We start from the raw sequence: 23,577 nt of genomic DNA on the forward strand, positions 1-23,577 counted from the left end.
CGAAGAATTTCTAGATAAATGTGGCCGCAGAAACTGAAACCTATTTTTATGTTCATAAAGGAAGAAAGGGACATCCAGATAGAAATACAGACACAGAAATTGAGGCTTTGGGGGGGGGGTTCAGAAAGGAATTCGAGGACATTCAAATGAAAAACACCACCAATGAAATGGAAACATTCTTTTAGGACAAAAGGAAGTTCACATAGGAAGAGGGCCATAGATAATTAAGGCTTTTTTCCCCCCAACTAAAGAATGAAATTCAAAAAAGTCCAATTAGAAACATAGCTATAAAAAAATTTTTAAGTAACAAAAGGAATAAAAGTTTGTTCAAATAGGAACACAGCCATCAAAAATGAAGAATACACACACATATATATATATAGGCATTTATACACACATTCATATATACATTTATATGACACACATATATAAAAGTATAGAAGGGAACAGAAGAAAGCCCAGATACAAGCATAAGAAACTGAGATGTTTATTTTAGCTACCAAAGGGAAAGGAAGTTGCGATGAAAATCGTTTTGAAACACAAATGACCTTAACATTTGGGTACTAGAGATTCTGAAGGGAAACATTGGGCACTTTCCCTTTCAAAACAGTCATTTTCTCCAACTCTTCAGTCTGGAGGCTTATCTCTAAAGGAGGATTCTGGACAGAGGGTGGGGATTTAGGACCAGCAGAAATTACCAGGTGCTGATCTATGGGAGGGTCCTTAAAGCAGTAAAAAGAAATGAGAAAAAGATCCTTGGAAAATGTGGTCCTATGAGAGCCAATCCCAGAGGCCACTTTCAGTGACCCAGGTTGGTTCTGTCCCTCTCTGAGAGGGAGCTCTGGACCCCCCAGCTTTTATCCAGAATCTGTGCTCAGAGAACTCTGGTTTTCAAATAGACCCAGTCAATTCATTACCAGGGAGAATATCCCCTCAGAGGAGAGTCTAGGTTAGAGCAATTAGCTCTAACTTTTAGGTTTCACAATTAGCTCAGGTTCCTGCCCTCAGGAAATTCCCTCGATTCAAATTAGAATCTAAGAAGAAGAAACAAAAATTTCCCTGAAGGTTACTTACCAGAAGTATCTAAATTTGGGGGATTCTCCATTGGGTTTCTGAGAAAGGGTAGACTTCAGCTCTCCTCCGGGACGTAGTTCTAGGTTACAGTGTCTGAATGCTTCTGAAAGAAACTCTGTGGGTTCTCAACCCAAGCTCCTCCCTAGGCTTTCAGGTACAAAGGGAAACCCTGGGCCTGGTGTAAGTGGCTCATTGATATTCAGAAAGTGAGCTTGGGAGTGGGATTTTTAATAGGATGAGGGTATGGTTAGCTTACAAGGTTTTCCATTAGAAGATACTATCCTGGAGGGCAGGTACTATTTTTTTGTTATTGCTGTTTTTGAAGTTGGGTGAAAAGATGGGAGATTTGCTTTGTAATTTTAGTTTTAGCTGAGAATCTGGCCTCAGTAAACTTGATTACCAGCCCATGACCACAGTTCAATAGATTCCTTTTTTTTTTTTTAACAGTATTTTATTTTTCCAAATACATGCAAAGATAGTTTTGAACATTCAACTCTGCAAAACCTTGTGTTCCAAAAATTTCTCCCTCTCCCAGACAGCAAGCAATCAGATAAAGGTTAAATATGTGCCATTCTTCTAAACATTTACATATTCATCCATACTGTCCAAGAAAAATCAGATTAAAAGTGACAAAAAAAAAAAATCATGAGAGAAAAAAAACTACAACCAAATAAACAACAACAACAAAGGTAAAAAAAAATACTATGCTTTGATCCTCATTCAGTCTCCATAGTTCTCTCTCTGGAAGCAGATGGCTCGTTGCATCCCCAAGCCTATTGGAATTGCCTTGAATCAAGGCATTGTAAAAAAGAGCCATGTCCATCACAGTTGATCATCACACATTCTTGCTGTTTTCTTGGTTCTGCTTGTTTTGCTCAGCATTAGTTCAGGCAAATATTCCCAGGCCTTTCTAAAATCAACTTGTTCATTTTTTATAGAAAAATAATATCCTATCACTTTCATATATCAACTTATTCAGCCATTCCCCAATTGATGGGTATATATTCATTTTCCAATTCTTAGTCACCACACACAAAAAAAGCTGCTACAAACACTTTTGCACATGTCGGTCCTTTCCCCTCTTTTAATATCTCTTTAGGATACAGACCTAGTAATGACAGTGATGGATCAAAGAGTATGCAGAGTTTTATAGCCCCTTGGCCATAGTTTTAAATTGCACTTCTGAATGGTTGGATCATTTCACAACTCCACCAACAATGCATTAGTATCCCAGTTTTCCACATCCCCTTCAACATTTATGGATATTCTTTAAAATGCTGATTATTGCTTCTTTATTTTGGGGGAATACTGAGAAAGCAAATACCAGAAAAAAAGAATTGGAAGCTAAAACAGGAGCGAGATTTCACAAAAATAACAAAATACCAGAAGATTCAAATTGGAGATGAGATCTATATAGAGAATGCAGGAAAACCTTAAGTCAATGTTCAAACATTTCTAAACCTCAGAGAAGAGATAGTATCATAAAGTCTAATAAATTCAATGTGTGAAAAACTTAACTGAAAGCACAAGTCCTCTATGTGATGATCCATATTGGAGAGAAATCTTATAAATAATCAAAAAGTCTCACCCTTATTAAGCATCAGAGAATTTATGCCAGAGAAGCTTTATAATTTTTTGTAAAAAGTGGGATTTTAATTGGAACTTAAAGGAAGCCAGGGAGGTGAGTAGTCAGAGAGAAAGAGGAGAGAGCATTGTGGGTATCTGGGACACCCAGAGACAACATCCAGAGATGGATATTTGTGCACAGAACAGCCGGGAGGCCAGAGTCATTGCATCAAAGAGTATGTCCTGGGGAATAAGATTGTAAAAAGACTAGGTAGGTAGAAGGGGCTAGCTTATGAAAGGCTTTGAAAGCTAATTGCAATATTTTGTATTAGAGCTAAGAGAAAGCCACTGGAGTTTATTAAATTGGGGGGGGGGGAGGTGTGAAATAATGGGGCCATGCAGGAAAATCACTTTTAGGGCTGAATAATGAATGGAGTGGAGTGGAGATCACAGACTCACCAGGATCCCAAGGCAGATATCAAGGCTTGAGGTGGTGAGGAGAGGAGAGAAAGAAGCATGTTCAGAAGATGCTGCAAAGGCAAAGTCAATTTTAAGTCTTGGCAATAGTTTGGCTATAGATGGGAAGACAGTGAGGAATCTAGGACCACTCCTAGATTTCAAGCCTGAGGAACTGGGAGGATGATGTGTTGCCTTTTTTAATAATAGGGAAAGTAGAGGAAGGAGGGTTTGGGGAAAGATAACGAGTTCTGGAAGACATCAGCACAATAAGCCCAAGAGAACACCAGTAAAAAGGATAGACAAGTGAGAGAGTAGGAGCTAGAACAAAATCCTGGGAAAATCATGCTTCTAGAGTAGAACACAGATGAAAACCCAGCAAATTAAAGCGAGCTATCAGACTGGAAGAAGCGGAATCAGGTGGGAACCTGATATAGAAAAGAACATGTAAGTTGGAGAGGATGTTCAACATTGCAATATTTATAAAATTGTTCAGGAAGATGAGGCCTGGAGAAACAATTTAGAATTTCTCAAAAGAGAGATGCAACCAGATTTCAAATAGCTAGGAGATGAGAAATTCAGGGCAATGAAATAGAGTGTATTTACTTTCATATCTATTTTCATTTTTTAAGTTTCTGTATGATATATTTGTATATTTGACAGGTCTGCTGCATGTGAAGTTAAACTTCTTCAGAGTAGAGATTGTTTGATTCTTTGAATTTTGTCCCAACACCTAGCAAAGTGCCTGTTCATAATCATCACTTAATACATATTTATTGTTTAATTACTCAATTGACCCTTAGGTCAATGTGAAAGGGAAAAAGCTTAAACAGGTGGTTTGGTCTTGTGAAGGATCTTTAAGGATGTGGGAAGTCTGAGGGAATTTAAAAGCTGCTGAGAAGGAAGATCTGAGACAATGGATAAGGAAAAATTGCAATTAACATCCTGCAGATGTGTCTCTCAAACAACTATCCATGAGGCATGTGTATGCTAGTAGTTCTGCTCTTCACACTCAGCCATTTCTGTCCAATCATTCCCAGGATCGTCTCTTTACTGGACTCTGAATTCAGCGAAGTTCTTCCAGCCAACCTGTTCCAAGAAATAGAAATGCTCAAACATCCATGATCTTAGAAGCTGCTCATTCCCAGAACAAATGTCCAAGGGAGATCATGGAAATAATTCAACTGTGGAGCTTGCCAAAACATGATACATCACTATAATCAGAGGACAAAGAGTGTGGAAATGATGTAGATATGACCTGGTTAATCAGGGTGTTAGTCAAAGGGGGAGAGTAGGCAACACAGGGGGGTATCCTGGCAAATCACAGGTTTTGTTGTCATAACGTCACAGTGAAGACAAAGAACAGAGTTATAGAGAGAAAGACAGAATGCTAAAGGGATTTTGCAGCTCACATACATGGGTGATAACAGACTCTTTGGTGTGACCATCTCTGTTTACAGGTGAAATGGAGGAGCTCATGGGCATTGACTACATTGAGGAAGTAGGAATTTAGAGTGCTTGAAGGAATACCAAGATTCCTGAAATCCCCCGGTATAATTGTATATACTGGGGTCAAGGGAAAGTCTGAGCATTGAATTTATTGAAGAAGGAAGGAGAGAATGCCCCTTCAGGCTCCAGGAGATAATAGCTCTCGGAGGCTTAATTGAGTGATCTATAGGGTTTGAATGAGCCTCAAAGGCAAAGAGATTTTTGAATGTAGCCGGAAGGAGGTACTGGAAATGAGGTGCGAGGACTTTTCTTCTAAAGCTTTTTTTTTTTTTTTTAAACATATGCACAGATAATTTGACAACATTGACCCTTGCATAGCCTTGTGTTTCAGATTTTCTTCTCCTTCCCCCCATCCCCTCCCCTAAATGGCAAGTAATTCAATATATGTTAAACATGTTAAAATATATGTTGAATGCCATATGTAAAAACATATTCATACAATTCTCTTGCTGCATAAGAGAAATAAGACAAAAAAAAAAGAGAAAGTAAATGAGCAAGAAAACAAAATGCAAGAGAACAGCAACAAAAAGAGTAAGAATGTTATGTTGTGATCCACACTCAGTGCTCTCTCTGGGTGTAGTCTCTTCATCACAAAATCATTGGAAATGGCCTCAATCATCTCATCAGAATTGATCATCATATTGATGTTGTTGTATACAATGATCTCCTGGTCCTGCTCATTTCACTCAGCATCGGTTCGTGTAAGTCTCCTCAGATCTTTCTAAAATCATCCTGCTGGTCATTTCTTATATTTCCATAACATTCATATACCATAATTTATCCCACTATTTATTCCACACTCCAGCTGATGGCCATCTACTCAGTTTCCAGTTTCTGACCACCAGGAAAAGGGCTGCCACAAACATTTTGAGCAAGGACTTTTCTAACTCGATCCCTGTGATCAGTCAATTGGGGTTTCTGAGTGAAAGTCCAACCAGTGTTGGAAAAGGGCACTTGGTGATATCAGGAGGGAGCCAGACCTCAGGATGAAGAAGTCTCAAAAGCCACCCAGGTGATCACTGGCAGGGACCTATTCCAGTGTGATGTAGGTGTGGGATTGGCCCCGAAAGTTCTAGCTAGGATTCAGCACTCAAACCTTTCAGGGAAATTCCTGGAGCAAAAATTAAGTACTTTCTAGGTGGAAAGCTTCCCGCGTGTAGTTGGCCTTAGATCTTAATGCAGATCAATTTAATCATAAAAATCTCAATTTCCCCTGAAGGGGACTCATCAGAATTGCCTGTCTCCCAGAGATTATTCACTGAATTTCTGGTCAATCTCAGCTCTTCTCTGGAACTGTGACTTTCTAGGTTCAGATAATATACCACAATTTCTGGTAGCTGGGCAGACTACATAACACCAGATCCTCTCTCAGGCATCTAAGTTCTTTACAGAGATTTGGAAATTCCCTCTTCCAGGTGTAGTTCCCAGCTGCCTGGGAATCAGGATGACTCATCTCCCTGAATATCTGGCCTCAGATATTCACTAGACAAGTCACTTCACCCTGTGTGCCTCAGTTTCCTCATCTGTAAAATGAATGGAGAAGGAAATGGCAAACCCCTCCAGTGTCTTTGCCAAGAAGTCACAAAGAGTCAGACAAAACTGAAATGACTAAATACCAAGAATTTGAACCTAGGGATCTCCATTCCTACGTCCTCAGAAAAGTGTAGTTGGACTAATTCAAGAGTGGCAGTGAGTTTAAAGAATAGTGTGTGTGGGAAACCTTCAAAGGATTTTGAGGGGAGTAGGAGACTGAAACAATAGCAGGTTCTGCTGTGAAAATACTTTGAGTGTATTTGACTGAATGAAAAATCAAATAGCCTTTAAAAAAAAAGTCTTATTAATGTGTAGCTTCTTACTAGGGAAGTGAGATCCAAAAGAAGCCAGGGATGTCAATCCCATTGTCTGACTCTACAACAGGTCATGGACCCTTGTGGAGAGTCTAATAAGGCTAAAGTCACTGGCTTTAAATGCATAAAATACATAGAATTACAAAGAAAATCTATTTTATAAAACTACAGAAAATAAATTTTAAAATAAGTTCCCAAAGATTTCCATGAGGTGATATAGAGAGGAGTACACAGGATCTAGAAAACAAAACAGATGAAACAACCACAAAATGAATGAAAAGGGAAGATGACATAATTAGAAAAAAGGACGACTGAATCAAGATGGCAGAGGAGCAGGAATAATTGAGCATGGTTTAACAAACACATGTACTGCACAACAATGGAGAAAATGTGGCAGATCAAGTTCTGATGAGAAGCCAAGAATACAGAAAATAAGTGAATCCTTCTTGCAACCCTGATCAGCAAAGGGAGTCAGTGAATATCTGTAACACTGGGGATGGTCTGGAAGGAGTTCCCTGAATTTCAGAGAAAGGAGAAATTGTGCACCAGGATAAGAGTAAGGCAGGCCCAAATGTCTGTAGAGTGTAGGAATAATCATCCTCTGTTAATTCTATCCCTTACTAGGACTTCTGATTCACAGATGTAAGGAACCCCTGAGGTCCTGCACTTAGGGTGATCCAGAGTGAGCAGCAGTCATGGACTTTGTAGTAAGGTAGGAGCAAGTTCAGGAGCAAGAAATGGCTGTTTAGTTTTAGTGTATGAGTCCAGCAACAGTCTATTGAAACTACCAATAAGAAACAAAGAGGCATAGAGCCAAACTTATGTCAATGTTTTTCTTTCGAAGTGGGACAATGATAAACTCTGACCTCAAAGGAGGACCTTTTGATGGAAAATGATGACAGCGAAATAATCTAGTTGTTTTTGAAACCTATGCCAGTTTTGTTATAGCATAGTCCCATGTAGCCAGACCCGTCCTTGTCCCCCACTCACCCACCGATCCCGAGCCAGTGCTTCTATACAAGTGACAAGCCAAGTCAACTGCAATCTGAAAACACTGCTCTGTAAAAATACCATCGTTATTATTGACCCCATTTTCGAGATGAGATAATAGAAGGGGTGAATTCATCCCATTTATGTTCACAGTTAACATGGGCAATTGTATATACCCCCAAATATATTCTCTTATTTTATTCTTTCCTTTTGTTTTCTGGTCCTTCTCTGAAATTTTGTTTTGCTTTTAACGAATCTATTCCTTTTACCTGCCCCCTCTCTTATTGTTATCTTATCCTTTTCTGCCAATTTCTTGATTGGGCTAAATGGATTTCATCTGTGTGTGTATATATGTCATTTCCTTCTTTGCCCAGTTCAAAATACAAGAGTTTAAAATATCACCTGCTTTTACACCCCTCCTCAAGAGACTCTTTATAATTTTTTTTGAGCAATCTTAGGGCACCAGAATTCTATGAGTTGATTTTCACCATTCTTCCTTTCCCTTCAAACTTCTCCCCAACCACTGTACTCTTCTTGCGTTCCCTTTCCATTCTTCATTTAAAGGAAATGCTTCAGGAAAACATTAAAAAGCACTTCTGTCAGGCCTTCTGTGTAGTTAGATTACTTCTGTAGTGTGGGATGATCCGGCATTCTGAAAAGATTCACATAATCATCTCTCCATAAAAGAATGCAAAAAGTTCATCCATGATCATGATTTTATATTTATCTACTCTTATATAACACATGCCTTTCTTTGATCTTGAATAATATTTTTAAAATTTATTTTCAGTTCCAAATTCTTAACTTTATTCAAAATCCCTTCCCCACTCCAATCATTGAAAAGGCAAGAAAAATAGAGAAATATGCTTCAATCTGTACCCAGAGTTCATCAGTTCTCTCTCTGGAAGTGGTTAGCTTTTTCATGAGTCTTTTGAAACTGATGGGGATCATTGTGTTGATTAGTAAAGTCTCTCAGAGTTGTTTATTGTTACAATATTGTTATTGTACATAGTATTTTTCTGGTTATACTTATTTTGGGTGTATATTAATTTATGTAAGTCTTCCCTAGATTTTTATGAAACTCCCTTATCCAATCTTTTAGCACAATAATATTCCATAATAATTATATACCACAAGTTGTTCAGCCATTTCTTGATTGATGGGAGTCCCCTCAATTTCTACTTCTTTGCCAACACAAAAAGAGCTACAAAAGATATTTTTGTAAGAGTAGGGGTTTTCTTATGGAAATTTCACAACCATACGACAATACTAACAGGGTGTTGAAAGCATGCCCAACCAAGAATGCCTCGTACAGTGTTCTCAGTAATTACCAAATTTTTGTCATTAGATCTCTAAAGGGTCAAAGCATCTCCCAAATAAAATGTTTGGATGCCTCCAATTGGACTATCTTCTCTTTTAACTTGCATACTAAGGATAGCTCCATAATAGGCTATCATAAACAGCAAAAGATTTTTCATTATTGGATTTCTAATATTATATACCATTTTATCTGCCACAGGAAGCTTTTTCAAACTGATTTTTTTAAACTTTTATTAAAGTTTTTTTTTTCAAAACATATACATGGATAATTTTTCAACATTAACCCTTGCCAAACCTTGTGTTCTAATTTTCCCTCTTCCCCCATCCCCTCCCCTACATGGCAAATAATCGATATATTTTAAACATGGTAAAAATATATGTTAAATCCAATATATGCATACATATTTATAGAATTATTTTGCTGCACAAGAAAAATCAAATCAAAAAGGAAAAAAAATGAGAAAAAAATATAAGCAAATAACAAAAAGGGTGAAAAAAGCTATGTTGTGATCCACACTCAGTTTCCACAGTCCTCCACAGTCTCCACCGATGGCTCTCTTCATCTCAAGCTGATTACTTTTAAAAAGGCTATTTTTGAGGATAATTAAAAGTATAAGAAGACCTTACCATACTAATTATAACATTTCTCTCCCTCCAGTATAAATTGTGCAATCTATTTAAAGGTTGAGTTCAGAATGAAGATTTTTCATTATACTAATAAGATCTTCTGCTGTACAATAAAGCCTAAATGTTTAGTAGATTCTTGTCATATCTTTTATGTTCCTATATTCTCTCCATCACATTTCCTCTCATGTGAGGTCAGTAGTAACTGTCTCATAAAATCTATTCTTCATTCATGACTTTTATAAGCCTTCACTCTACTATATGTTTTCTGATGTCAAATCATACTAAATTGGAGACTAATATTACTCCACGTTTGTGACCTTTTTTGGTTATTTTAAAATTTATTATCTTTTAATTTTGAGTTCATATTCTCTCCTCAACTGCTCCTTTTCTCCACTCTGAAAAGACAAGCATTTGTGTGTGTGTGTGTGTGTGTGTGTGTGTGTGTGTGTGTGTGTGTGTGAGAAATAATGCAAAACATTTCCAAATTAGCCATATTGAACAACAAAAAACTCAAGAAAAATAAAGTGAGAAAATTATACTTCAGTTTGCATTCAGAGTTCATTGGTTCTTTCTATGGAGACAGCATTTTTCATCATGAGTCCTTTAGAATTTTCTTGGATCATTGTATTGATCAAAATAGCTAAGTCTTTCCTAGTTGATTATCATTACATTATTGCTCTGCTGAATCTTCTCATTTCACTTTGTGTCTGTTCATGTAGGTCTTTCCAGATTTTTCTGGAATTTGCCTACTTGTCATCTCTTACAACACAATAGTACTCTTTCACAATCATATGCCACAACTTGTTTGGCCATTCCCCAATTAATGGGTATCTCCTCAATCTCCAGTTCTTTACCAAAAAAAAATCTACCATAGATAATTTTCTACATATAGATCCTTTTTCTTTCATGTCTTTGGATTATAGACCTTGTAGTGGTATTGCTGAGTCAAAGGATATACTTTTATTAGTCTTTTGGACTTGATTTAAAATTGTTCTCTAGAATGGCAGAACCAGTTCACAACTCCACTAACAGTTCATTAGTGTAAATATTTTCTCTCATCCTTTCTAGCAGGGGTTCTCAAACTACGGCTTCTGGGCCAGATGCGGCCCGCTGAGGACATTTATGGGCCAGGTTATGGCAAATGGGCTGAGGGGCAGAGACAGAGTGTGAGCTTTTGTTTTTACTATAGTCCGGCCCCCAACAGTCTGAGGGACAGTGACCTGGCCCCTATTTAAAAGGCTGAGGACCACTGCAGTTTCTAGCATGACATTTTTAAGAAGTGTGAAGTGATATCTCAGGGCCGTTTTGCATTTCTCCAATCAACAGTGAGTTCGAGCATTTTTTCATATGGTTATTATAGCTTTGTTTCTTCTCCTGAAAACTCCTGTTCATATCTTTTGACCATTTTTCAATTGGGGAATGGCTCTTATTTTTACAATTTGACTCTGTTCCCTATATATGTGAGAAAATAGAGCTTAGTTACAGAAATTTGCTGTAGTTTTTTGTATATTATTTCATTGTCTATGGTACCTTTTGGCAAAATGTAGTTTCCAATACTTCTTTTTATTAGATTTCCTTTTGCTTTTGTTTTATCACTATGAGAGAGTGATTACTAACCCTGCTTCACTCCCCTTTTTTAAACTTTGACTGAAGCACAATGGATTCTGCTCTATCTCCTAATTTTAACTCTGGGTATGTCTTTATTTCAAGTGTGCCTTTTGTAAACAATATATTGTGGGATTCTGGTTTCTAATACATTTTGTTATTTGCTTCTGATTTAAGGGTGTGAGTAACCATTCTGATTACTATGCATTTCCCTCCATCCTATTTTCTTCTCTTTGTTCTTTCTCTTCATCCTGTTACTGCTCAAAAACCTTTTTAAAAATTCTGACTGCTGCCTTAATCTGTGCTTTTTATTTTCCCTATTCCCTTCCTCTTCTTTTATTCCCTTCCCTTCCTATTTCCCTGTTATATAAGATAGATTTATATATCTAACTGAATGTGTGTGTGAGTGTATTGTTCCCTCTTTAAAGTGATTCTGATGAGTGAGGTTCAAGCATTGCTCACCCCAGCAACTTCCCCCTCCACTGTAAAAACTTTCCCATGCATGTCATTATTATATGAAATAATTTTCTCCATTCTACTTCTTTCTTCCCCTTCTCCCAGAGCATCCCTCTGTCTTACTCCTTCCATTTTTTTCAAATCATCCCAACATTGACTCACATCCATGTCTATTTAAGTAAACTGTTTCTAACAGCCACAATAATGATAAAGTTATTAGAAATTACATGCATCATTTTCCTGCTTAGGAATATAAATAGCATAATTTTATTGTATCTTAATATTTCTCTTTCATGTTTACCTTTTTATATTTTCCTTAAGTCTTATGTTTGAATGTCAGATTTCGCTATCTAGCTCTGGGCTTTTATCAGGAATGCTTGAAACCCCTCTATTTCATTAAATATTCATTTCCCCCCAGAAAGATTATAGTGGGTTTTGCTGAATAAGTTATTCTTGATTGTAATAGTAGCTCCTTTGCCCTCTGGAATATCTGCTCCTTTACTGTGGAAGTTACTAAATCTTCTGTGACCTTAACTATGGTGCCATCAAACTTGGATTGCTTTTTTCTGGATGCTTACAATATTTTCTTTTTGATCTAAGAGCTCTGGTATTTGACCACGGTACCCCAGAAGATATCATTTTGGGATCTCTTTCAGGAGTTGATCATTGGATTCTTTCCATTTCAATTCAACGAATTCTTGTACTTCCTTTTCCATTTGTCCTATTTTGCTTTTTAAAGAGTTCTTTTCTCCAGTGAATTTTTGTACCCTGTTGCCATTAGGCCAATTCTGTTTTTTAAGGTGTTATTTTTTCAGTATTTTTGGTGCCTCTTTTACTACTTCTCTCTTCATTTTTTGCATCACTTTCATTTCCTTTCCCAAATTTTCCTCTTATCTTTCTTTTTAAAAACTCTTTTAGAAATTCTTACGGGGTTTGAGTCCAATTAGCATTTTTTTGAGGTTTTTATAGCTATTTTCATAATGTTGTCTGCATCTTATTTTGTGTCTTGGGCTTCCTTGCCACTGTAGTAGCTTTTCATGGCCAAGTTCTTTTGTTCTTGTTTGCTTATTTTTCCAGCCTCTATCTTGACTTTGAACTTTATATTTAATTTGGGCTCACTTGGTGGTAGGGAGACACTGTTCCAAGCTTTAGGTTTCCTCAGGCTGCTGTTTTCAGAGCTAGTTTGGGACGTGGGGAAAAGTTCTGTAAGAACTTCCAAGGAACATCTGTCCTTGTGGCTGCAAGAGTACAGGATATAGGATCACAGTTCTAAGGCTAAGAGAAGCACTAGCAGGGTATCAATAGCCTTTTTTGGATAAAGAGAGCAGTGACCACACCTTTCCCTGATCACATCACCATGGAAAAAAGAACTGATCCCTTAAATTATCTTAGGTTGGAAAAATGTCTCAACCCAACAGCTCTGCTGCTTTAAAATTTGACTGGAGTTGTCATTTTAAAGTTTTTTTGAGGGGAACATTGGAAGACTTCCGTTTGGCTGGTTGCCTCTCATCAGTCACCTTGGTGCTCTCTTTACTTTTATAAAGCTTGTCTTCAGTATGTGTTCCCCGGTGTTTTTTAAGTGTTGAGGTTCTACGGAAGGCTTTCCCACATTCATTACACTTATAAGGATTCTCTCCAGTATGAATTCTCTGGTGGATGAAAAGACTTGACTTTTGAGTAAAAGATTTCCCACACTCAGCACACTGATGAGGCTTCTCTCCTGTGTGAGTAATCATATGCCTAATAAGCATTGAGCTCTGGCTGAAGGCTTTCCCACATTCCTTACATTTATAAGGCTTCTCTCCAGTATGAATTCGCAGGTGTTTCGAAAGGCGTGAGTTCTCAGTGAAGGCTTTCCCACATTTATTACATTTATGAGGTTTCTCTCCACTATGGATCTTTTGGTGCATTTTAAGTTTTGACATCTCATTGAAGGCTTTCCCACACTCCTCACATTTATAAGGCTTTTCTCCAGAATGAATTTTCTGGTGCCTAATGAGAACTGAGTTTTTAGTGAAAGATAGTCCACATTCATTACACGTATAAGGCTTCTCCCCAGTATGACTCGTCTGATGTCCAAGAAGGGTTGAGCTCTCAATGAACGATTTCCCACACTCCTCACATTTATAAGGCTTCACTCCAGTGTGAATTCTCTGGTGAGCGAAAAGGGTTGAGTTTCGAGTGTAAGCTTTCCCACATTCATTACATTTATAAGGCTTCTCTCCAGTATGAATCCTCTCATGCTTGAAAAGGGTTGAGTACTGAGTGAAGGCTTTCCCACATTCATTACATTTATAGGGCTTCTCTCCAGTGTGAATCAACATATGCCTGTAAAGCACTGAGCTCTGGGTGAAGGCTTTCCCACACTCGGCACATTTGTAAGGCTTCTCTCCAGTATGAATTTTCTGGTGTTTGGAAAGGTTTGAATTTCCAGTGAAGGCTTTCCCACATTTATTGCACACATAGGGTTTCTCTCCACTATGAATTTTCTGATGTGTTGTAAGTTTTGACATCTCACTGAAGGCTTTCCCACACTCCTCACATTTATAAGGCTTCTCTCCAGTATGAATTTTCTGGTGTCTGAGAAGGTTTGAGTTTTTAGTGTAGGCTTCCCCACATTGATTACATGTAAAAGGCTTTTCTCCAGTATGAACCATCTGATGCAGAATAAGATTTGAGCTCTCTGTAAAGGCTTTTTCACACTTATCACATTTATAAGGCTTTTCTCCGGTATGGATTTTCTGATGCCTAACAAGAGATGAAGTTCTATTGAAGGCTTTTCCACAATCGTTGCATTCATAAGGCTTCTCTCCAGTGTGAATCCTCCGATGTACATTAAGTTTGGACACTTCACTGAAGGCTTTCCCACAGTCCTTGCATTTATAAGGTTTCTCTCCAGTATGAATTCTCTGGTGCCTAATGAGAACAGAGTTTTTGGGACAGGATCTACCACATGTATCACACTTATATGATTTCTCTTCGGGATTAGTTGTCTCATGGGAAGCATGGGTTAAGGGCTGATTGAAGGTTTTCTCACAGTCATTACTTTTATAGCACTTCTTCCTAACATGAATTCTCTGATGTCGAGTAAGTCTTGACTTGTGACTGAATGTTTGCCCACAATGATTACATTTATAAGTCTTCTCATGAGCATGGACTTTCTGATGTTCGGCAATGTTTGAATATGGAGGGGACTTTTTCCCACCTTCCTTATATTTATTACATCTGTCTCTGGTTTGAATCTTCTGGGGATTGGTCATTTTTCTCACATCACTCTTCTGTTTTAGTTCCTCACTTTTTACCTGGCTCTCACTTTCACCCCATTCCTTACAAATAGAGGAGGAGTCATCAACACTGCTGACTCTTTCAATCTTCACTCTTTGGGAAGATTCTTCCTCTGGCTCATTTTTGATCTTGACATTGGACTCCAAATCTGAAAAACAGTAATTAAAAAGTACAAATGTCTGATATAAATCTGAAATAAACTACAAATGTTCTGAGCTTTGAGAATGGAAACTAGGAATGAAGTGATACGACCATAAATGGTATTCATAGGAAAGTAGCACCCAGAGAACAATTTTTTGAAAACTTCTTTTTGGTGTCTCTAGAACTATGGAGAAATAACATCTTTCCTAGTTTAACAATGCTTTAAGATTTTTCTCTGTTTGAAAGTATTAAAAGGCCAAGAACATATGTCTTTTTCTTTTTAAGGGAAATAGGATAAAAATAGAATTCAATCTTTGAACAAAGATCATCTCTTCTACTAAAAAAAATCTTTGTATGAGCCATTCTCTCTATGGACTTCACAATCGATCCAGAATCACTGTCTTTTTTTCCATTCAAAAAGGCACATTTGTTTGTCAGAAGGTCTCTACCAAAACACTGGAGGGCATTGGACACTTCAAAACAATATCAGTCCAAGAATCCCAAGAATTCCTCAACTTCTGCTCCAGTGGCCTTTTCACAGTAGCAGTGTGCCCCTACCATGATGAGCCCTCTCTTTTCTACCTGACAAGTTCCTTCCCAGTTTAAGGAAGCACCCACACACAGATACTCTTTGTACTTCTCCTTACTTTGATAATGGTTACTCCTCTTCCCCCAAGATTTCAACAACCTCTTTGTATGTGGATTCCCTTTATAGGAATGTAAACTCCTTAAGATCAGGAATGTTCTTTGTGCTTATATATTTATTCTCCAGGTAGAGTATTTTTAGTCCCAATTCCTGGCATACAATAAGCACTTAATAAATGCTTTAATGCCTATTGAACTTGCAGTCTCAGATATTTTGAGGAACACTTGTCTTTGATGCTCTGCTGAATTCTGGACAATTCTCTAGCACATGTTTATCCTTTTGGATCCAGAGTCTGCCATCTAGTATATTAGACTCCCTGCATTGTAGCTTCTGCAAGTTCATTGAGCATACCATGTTTGCTTTTGTCCAAGATGGAGAAAAAGGGGCAGCTAGGTGGTACAATGGATAAAGCACCAGCCCTGAAGTTAGGAGGACTGAGTTCAAATCTTAACACTTCTTAGCTGTATGACCCTGGGAAAGTCACTTAACCCCAATTGCCTCAAGGGAAAAAATGGAGAAAAAAAAATCGAACAAGACAACTAAAGAAGAGTGGATCAGTGAAGCATTTTTGAAAGTACAGAACAGAAAGAAGTCCAGAAAGCAACTCCAGCATAGAAATGAGAACATTTTTTTTTAGTAGAAGAGAATGGTCCAGAGAGAAAGACGGCTATTAAAATAGAGGTAATTTTTTCAGTACAGAAAGGAACTAAAAGAAGTCAAGAAAGAAATACAGTCATAGAAACTAAAGTATTATTTTAGGTAGAGATGGGAACAGAAAAAAATCCAGATAGAAATGCTATTTTACATACTGAAGTATTCTTTTATGACAGAAGTGAACAGAAGGACTTTTAAGTAGAAATGGGGCCAGAGACTTTTTTAAGCTAAAGAAGCAAATTCAGAGAGAAATATAGCCATAGGAATTGAAACATTTTTTTGTTTTAGCTACAGAACAAAATGTCAGAAAAGTCCAATTAAAAACCAGATATAGAAATATCCCCAGTTTTGGAGGCTAATTCTTTTTTTTTTATTCATTTATTTATTTATTCATTTATTTTTTGTTTGTTGTTTACAAGTAAACATAGTTTTGACTTAAAAAAGTCAAATTAAAAAAAATTCCAAATTTTTGGCAAGCAATTTGCTATAGGTTATACTTGTGCGGTTCTGTAAAACATTTCAATATTACGAGAAATAATTAAATTTCCACAGAATGTTACAAGCTTCAAAGTAATGTAAGATAAGTATCACTGACCAATGAGTTTTCAGAGTGTGAGAAATTAAGGAAGATTGAGATTCCACAAAACAATTGAATTTCAATCTCTCTAAAACCTTGAGTGAACAAAGAAATGGGGATCTAGGAAGGTATAGATGAACTCAGTCAGAAAACGTCTTATGGTTTTGAGAAAACCACAAGTTGGAGGCTAATTCTAAAGGAGGGTTATACACTGGAGATGGGAATCTAGTACCCGCAGAACCTACCAGATTCTAGTGTAGATGAGAGCCTTTAGGATGGTAAAGAGACTTGAGAAGAAGGCCCTCTGAAGGCGGGAACCTCTGAGACCTCTCAGAGACCAGTTTCTAGTGAGCACAACCAATTTCTGGCTGCCTGTGAGTGGGGGATTCCATCCAGCTTTTATTCAGAGTCTATGCTTAGAATCCACTGTCCATCCATTCGATGTCTTGGGCAGGATTGAGTGCAGAGCCCTGAGTTGGAAGGATCGGCTTAGGCGCCTACTCTCGGGTAGCTCCATCAGTACCAGTGCAGAGAAATCAATCACAGAAGCAAAATTTGGCCTGAAAGTTACCATCATCAGAATCTAGACTCTTGGAATTTTCCATCGGATTTTGGAAACTGAAATTCTTCCCTTAGACTTCAGCTTTACCTACAGCATCTAACTGCTTCTGAATCAAACCTCTGCCTATTCCCAGTCCCAGCTCCTCCTCAGATACTCGGGTACATAGGGAATATGTTGTCCACTTGGGGTCCACAGATACCCAGAAAGTGGCCCCTAAGATGGATAGACCCCCCCTGATTTTTGATAGTATAGATGTAGGTAAATCTTTTTTTTTCTTTTTTTTCTGAGGCATTTGGGGTTAAGTGACTTGCTCAGGGTCACATAGCTAGTAAGTATTAAGTGTCTGAGGCTGGATTTGAACTCAGGTCCTCTTGACTCCAGGCTCAGTACTTTGTCCATTGTACCATCTAGCTGCCCTGGGGTAAATCTATTCTGTTTAGATGTTTCTCAGCAGCTTCATTAGAATGTACTCTCCAGATAACAGATGTTGGAGGGAATGTGAGAAAACTGGGACATGAATGCATTGTTAGTGGAGTTGTGAATTGATCCAACCATTGTAGAGAGCAATTTGAAACTATGCTCAAAAGGCTATAAAACTGTACATACCTTTTGATCCAACAGGTCTGTATCCCAAGGAAATTATGAAGAAGGGAAAGGGACCCACATGTGCAAAAATGCTTGTGGCAGCCCTGGCAAGAACTGGAAATGCCCATCAATTGGAGACTGGCTGAATAAACTGTGGTATGTGAATGTCATGGAATATTATTGTTCTGTAAGAAATGACCAGCAGGATGATTTCAGAGAGGAATGAAGAGACTTATATCAACTGAAGCTGAGCGAAGTGAGTAGGACCAAAAGAACATCGTACACAGCAACAGTAAGATTATGTGATGATCGATTCTGATGTATGTGGCTCTTTTCAACAGTGAGGTGATTCAGGCCAGTTCCCATAGTCTTTGAATGGAAAGTGACATTTGCATTCAGAGAGGGAAGTATGGAGACTAGGTCTGGACTGAAGCATGGTATTTTCACCTTTTTTGTTTGTTTGCTTTGTCTTTCTTGTGGTTTCTTGCTTTTGTTCTGGTTTTTCTTACATATGACAAATAAGGAAATCTGTTTAGAAGGATTGTGCATGTTTAATCTGTTTTTGATTGCTTGCTGTCTTAGGGTGGGGAAGGGAAGATCTGGATCGAGAAAAAGTTTGGATCACAAAATCTTAAAGAAAATTAATGTTAAAAACTATCTTCGCATATATTTGGGAAAATAAAATATTATTTCAAAAAAAAAACATACCCTCCAGTATTTCACAAGAGTTTTTGTTATTGTTGTGATGGTTTAAGATGGTTTAAAGGGAGATTAAGAGGGAGCCGGAGCCTTGTTATTAGTCTGACTCTTTGTGGCCCCATCTGGGCTTTTCTGCCCAGTGACTGCAGTGGTTGGCCATTTCCTTCTCTAGCTCATCTGACGGATGAGAAAATCGAGGCATACAGGGTTAAGAGACCTGCCAGGGGTCACCCAGCTAGGAAGTGTCTGCAGCCAGATTTTAATTCGGGACCTTGAGTTCTCCTGCCTGCAGGCTCAGTGCTCTATGCACTCTGGCACTCCCCTAGCTGCTGACCCAAGTCTTCTTCCAGTGGAGGCCCTGATGGCTTAGCAGTTGCCAAGATGGCGGAGCTGGACTCTCAATCCCCCATAGAGCTCCCCCTGTCACCGGGCCCCAGAGGCCTCTTGCCACAGATAAGACTTCAGCCTCCCTGCTCTGGACCCTTTCCTCTGGGCTAACTGTTCAGCCGCTGTCCATCAGGCAGCAGCCTCCTTCCAGAAGAACCAAAGCCAGGAGCAACAGCAAGGGCGCCCAACATGGGGAATGCCTTATTCTTTCTTTCAGGGAAAAAGTATGATTTTGTTCAAGCTTGACCCAGGATGTCACCTGACCCCAGCGACTTCCCAGGAATGCCAGAAATGGCCACAAGGAATCCTGGCGGCCCTAGGCTCCAGATCCACCCAAAGCATCCTTGTTCTGGTCCTCACGCCCGAGCCTTGGCTGGGGGAACACTCTCCCACACTTGTGCTTTGGGTTCCTTTTGTGTTTTGGACTTGTCCAAATCTTGTTGAATGTTTACTCATAGACATCTCAATCCAGCTTTTTTTTTTTACTAGTTATCTCTCAGAACAATTGTCGAACCAGGTCCATGTGATGAGGACAATATACTTGTCAGAATACTCTCTAATGTAAACTTCCCAGAACCGAACAAGAGGGGAAAACAATGCTTTTCAGCCTTACCCTCTTCTGCCAAATAACTTAATATAGTTTTTCTAATTCTATTTCAGGTTTGAGGGTTTGTTCTTGTGAATAACAAGATAGATAAAGAATGAACGGCTTAGTCTGTCCTTTGGCACAGATTGAAATGAGGGAATTTGGGGGAAGGAGGCTGGAACATATGAGAGGACATCTATATGATGTTGGACCATTAATGTTCCCCTTCTGTGCCTTGCTTTCCTTACTTCAGAATGAGGCTGGACAAGATGACCTTGAAGGACCCTTTGAGTTTTAAGCCTGTCATCTGGGGGCAGAGGGAGGAAGAGAGAGAAAGACAGAGACAGAGACAGACAGAGGTAGAGACAGAGATAGAGAGACAAAGAAAGAGATAAAGAGAGGGAGGGAAAGCGATACAGAGACAGAAAGAGAAATAGAGGCATAGAGACAGAAAGACAGACATAAATTCTGAGAGAGAGAGAGGGAAGGAGAGAGAGACAGAGAGAGAAAGAGAAGAAGGGGGAGAGAAGAGGGACAGAGACAGAGAGAGACATAGAGATACAAAGACACAAAGAAGGAGGGAGAGAGGAAAGACAGAGAGACAGAGAGGGAGGAAGAGACGAGAGAGAGAGACAGGGAGACCAAGAAATAGAAAGATAAAAATAGAGACAGAGACAAAGATACAAAAAGAGGAAGGGAGAAAAGAGAGACAGAGACAGCGGAGAGAAAAGAACAGAGAAAGGGAGGGAGTTAAGGAGAGACGGTTCATCATCCAACAACCCTCTTTGGCCCGCCCAGCCCTGGTTCTATAGAAGGAAAAAAATGATGCTTTCATATGTCATCTAGAACAAGTTTCCCTTCTTATAAATAGGGGAATGGGCTTAAAGGAAAGATGACACTCATCCAGGTGACACAGCTATGATCATAGATGCAAAGCTGGAAGGGACCTCAGAAGCCACCCCTAGTGCTGCTCTGGGAAATAGGAGCTTATACACAAGCGGGGGCACTTCCTTCATTTCATACATGGGGAAACTGAGGACCAGGGGTGACCTGACGTTGAGTTACATGTTAGGATCATGGATGGATGTGAAACGTGGTGTTTCATTCTTCTAATTCCCAGAACGTCTCATTAACCACTGAAGTTCCTCTTCACTAGCAGTAATAAAACAGCTCAAAGTCTCTAAAATAGACTTGCCAAGCACCAGGAATCAGGGAGATCTGCTTTCAGTTTGTGCCTCTCATACTTCCTACCCTATCTGACTGTTTCATCCCTCCGAGCCTCAGCTTCCTCATCTCTAAAATGGGGTCAGTTACACCTACAGCACTTATCTCACAGGGACGTTGTCAGATTCCAATGAGATATTTGACTGGGGTTGTCACCTGCCTAGAAACACCAATCCGGTGACTTCAGGTGAGCTGGCAACCTCGCCCCCAACTCTGGGCTCAGCCAGGTACAAAGGGCTACAGCAAAACACAGCAATTCTAAAGGAGATTGGGGTACTTCCCCAGCTTCATGTCTCAGCAGGGAGCCCCTTTGTTCTGGACTCTATTTCATCACCCACTACTTTAAAAAGAAAGCAAAGCTCTTTACCTGAGCAGGAAAACTCCCATTTCTCCAGAAATCCCAGAGCCCATGGGCCTCTTCTCTCAGGCACAAGAGACCTGTTGTTGACCAGAAGTCTCCTCACTCTCCTAATGTGACATTGTACAAGATTTCTGTTCAAGACAGGTGCCTGAGTGGAGGCAGATCATCCATTTCCCATAGGCCTTTGCCAGCAAAAGCCTGAAAACCACAGCAGGCTGAACAGTGATTAGGAAAGCCAGGTAGAAACTGTAGTTCTCCCACTCCAGAAGCTCAAGCAAAAGGGGATCCCCCCAAAAGCCAGCACAAACACAAACAAGGCGGCCAGCAGTCTCCCCCCTCTGCAGACACAACACAGGTAACTGCGTCCTATAAAGCAGCAAGAGGCCGTCCCTAACAAAGTCCCAGTTCGAACAGAAATCCCCATTTGGGACCTTAGAAGGAATTGCACAGGAAACAGTCCTTCCTTTTTTTTTTTTTTTTCCCCCTGAAGCTGGGGTTAAGTGACTTGCTCAGGGTTACACAGCCAGGAAGTGTTAAGTGTCTGAGATCAGATTTGAACTCGGGTCCTCCTGAATTCAAGGCTAGTGCTCTATCCACTGCGCCCCCTAGCTGCCCCAACAGTCCTTGATCTATACAAAAAGAGAACAATAAATGAAGCTCTAATCTCTTGCCCACCTACATGTGTCAGGATTCCCTGAGCTGACTCCCAGGGCTCTGGGCGCCCCTGTCCTTGGTCCTGAACCTTGGAACTGACAGTTCCAGCTCCAAGTCTTTTCAAATTGGAAGTCAGAGAGGCAAAGGAATATCACAGCCAATCCTGGGGCTGGAGACAGAAATCCTGTGTCAGTCACAGAACCAGCCGTGGGTCTCCTGCCCATTCATTTACCTCCCGAGGTCTCGTCTGACAGTCAGGAGGCTGCCCTGTGTTAATTCTGAGTCGTCAATGCCCTGTGCCTTCCTTAGATGCCATCAATCAAGGCCTCCTTCCCTTCTCTGTTATACATATGAGAGAGGGATGACAGAGAGAGAGAGACAAAAAGAGGGAGGGAGAGAAGAGACAGAGAGACAGAGAAAAGAAAACAGGAGAGGGTTAAAGAGGGAAGGCTCATCCTCGCTGCCCCAGCCCAGCTCCTGGCTCCATCCCAGAAATACTTGCCCACCTGTCCGGGGCTCCAGGCCTTCCGTTTACCGATCCCTTCTGCTTTTTCACTCCAAATCGAACCTAAGCCTCTACCCACAAGTCAAAACCCACTAGGAGATGCTAGAGTTCTCAGTTCTTTCTCTCCAAGTATGGGCAGCCCAGAGACTCCTGCCCAAAGCGGCTCCCAGACCCGGGAGCCTGGAGGATTGTTGCTGACGCAGTGTCTGGATTCTCTTCTGCCTCATGATGCGGGTATTACGGAGAAAAGGCCTCTTGGGCAGGGACTTGTGGCTGCCTCCAGGATGCTTAGTCTGTCTTTAGGGAGGCATGGACACCTGGGCTCTACAGGCCGGACTCTGAGGTACGAAGATGCCTTCGGGGACTCCCTCAGAGCCTTTCCTGTCATCAGCTGTCACCAAACGCCCCTGAGTGCTGGGCAGTAATCACGCCCCCCCCCCTCACTGCAGAGCGCTTTTAACTTTCTGCTTCTCTAGCCGAGACTTCGTGGGAGTCTTACAAAGAAGGAGGTGAAGGCCGGGATCTGGCCGGTGCCATCATTTCCACGGCTGACCCTGGTCGGCCTTGCGGTTCCACCTGCTTGGAGGAAGTCCTTTCCTGTCTCCGCTCCCCCGCCGGCTTTCACCCAAGCTCTCCCTCGTGTACCGTCACCCCAGAGGTCAGGAAGCTCCTTCCCGGCCCTGGCTCACCTCCAAGTTCCCTGACCCTCCCTTTTCTTCAAGTCATGGGGAGGAAAGTCAAATGGCAAAGGAAAAGCAGCGCTTTTTGGGGTTCAGAAGGGAGCCTGAGGACGCAGAGATGGGAGCAGAACGCTGCAAGATGCGTGGCTTAGTCATTGGGCTTGAAAGGCCCTGAAGGTCCTTTAGAAGTAGCAACGGGGAGGGGTGCAACTAGGGGGTGCAGTGGATAGAGCACCAGCCTTGAATTCAGGAGGACCCGAGTTCAAATCTCAGACACTTAACGAAGAAGAAAGAAGAAGAAGAAAAGAAGAAGAAGAAGAAGAAAGAAGAAGAAGAAAGAAGAAGAAGAAGAAGAAGAAAGAAGAAGAAAGAAGAAGAAGAAGATAAGAAAGAAGAAGAAGAAGAAGAAGAAGAAGAAGAAGAAGAAGAAGAAGAAGAAGAAGAAGAAGAAGAAGAGAAGAAGAAGAAGAAGAAGAAGAAGAAGAAGAAAGAAGAAGAAGAAAAGAAGAAGAAGAAGAAGAAGAAGAAGAAGAAGAAAGAAGAAGAAGAAGAAGAAGAAGAAGAAAGAAGGAAGAAGAAGA

The 23,577-nt window shown here is 40.0% G+C and overlaps 1 protein-coding gene across 1 annotated transcript in view; it reads right to left on the bottom strand.

Moving 5' to 3' along the window:
• The window catches only part of LOC141562595 (uncharacterized), a 173,344-nt gene that overhangs the window by 11,323 nt on the left and 138,444 nt on the right, over nt 1-23,577 (bottom strand). Inside the window, exon 4 of the mRNA XM_074302601.1 lies at nt 12,904-14,883. Coding sequence (XP_074158702.1) covers nt 12,904-14,883 — 1,980 coding nt within the window. The remainder of the gene's footprint in view (nt 1-12,903; nt 14,884-23,577) is intronic.

This window comes from Sminthopsis crassicaudata, chromosome 3 (genome assembly GCF_048593235.1).
Source record: "Sminthopsis crassicaudata isolate SCR6 chromosome 3, ASM4859323v1, whole genome shotgun sequence".
In the NCBI taxonomy this organism is placed as follows: domain Eukaryota; kingdom Metazoa; phylum Chordata; class Mammalia; order Dasyuromorphia; family Dasyuridae; genus Sminthopsis; species Sminthopsis crassicaudata.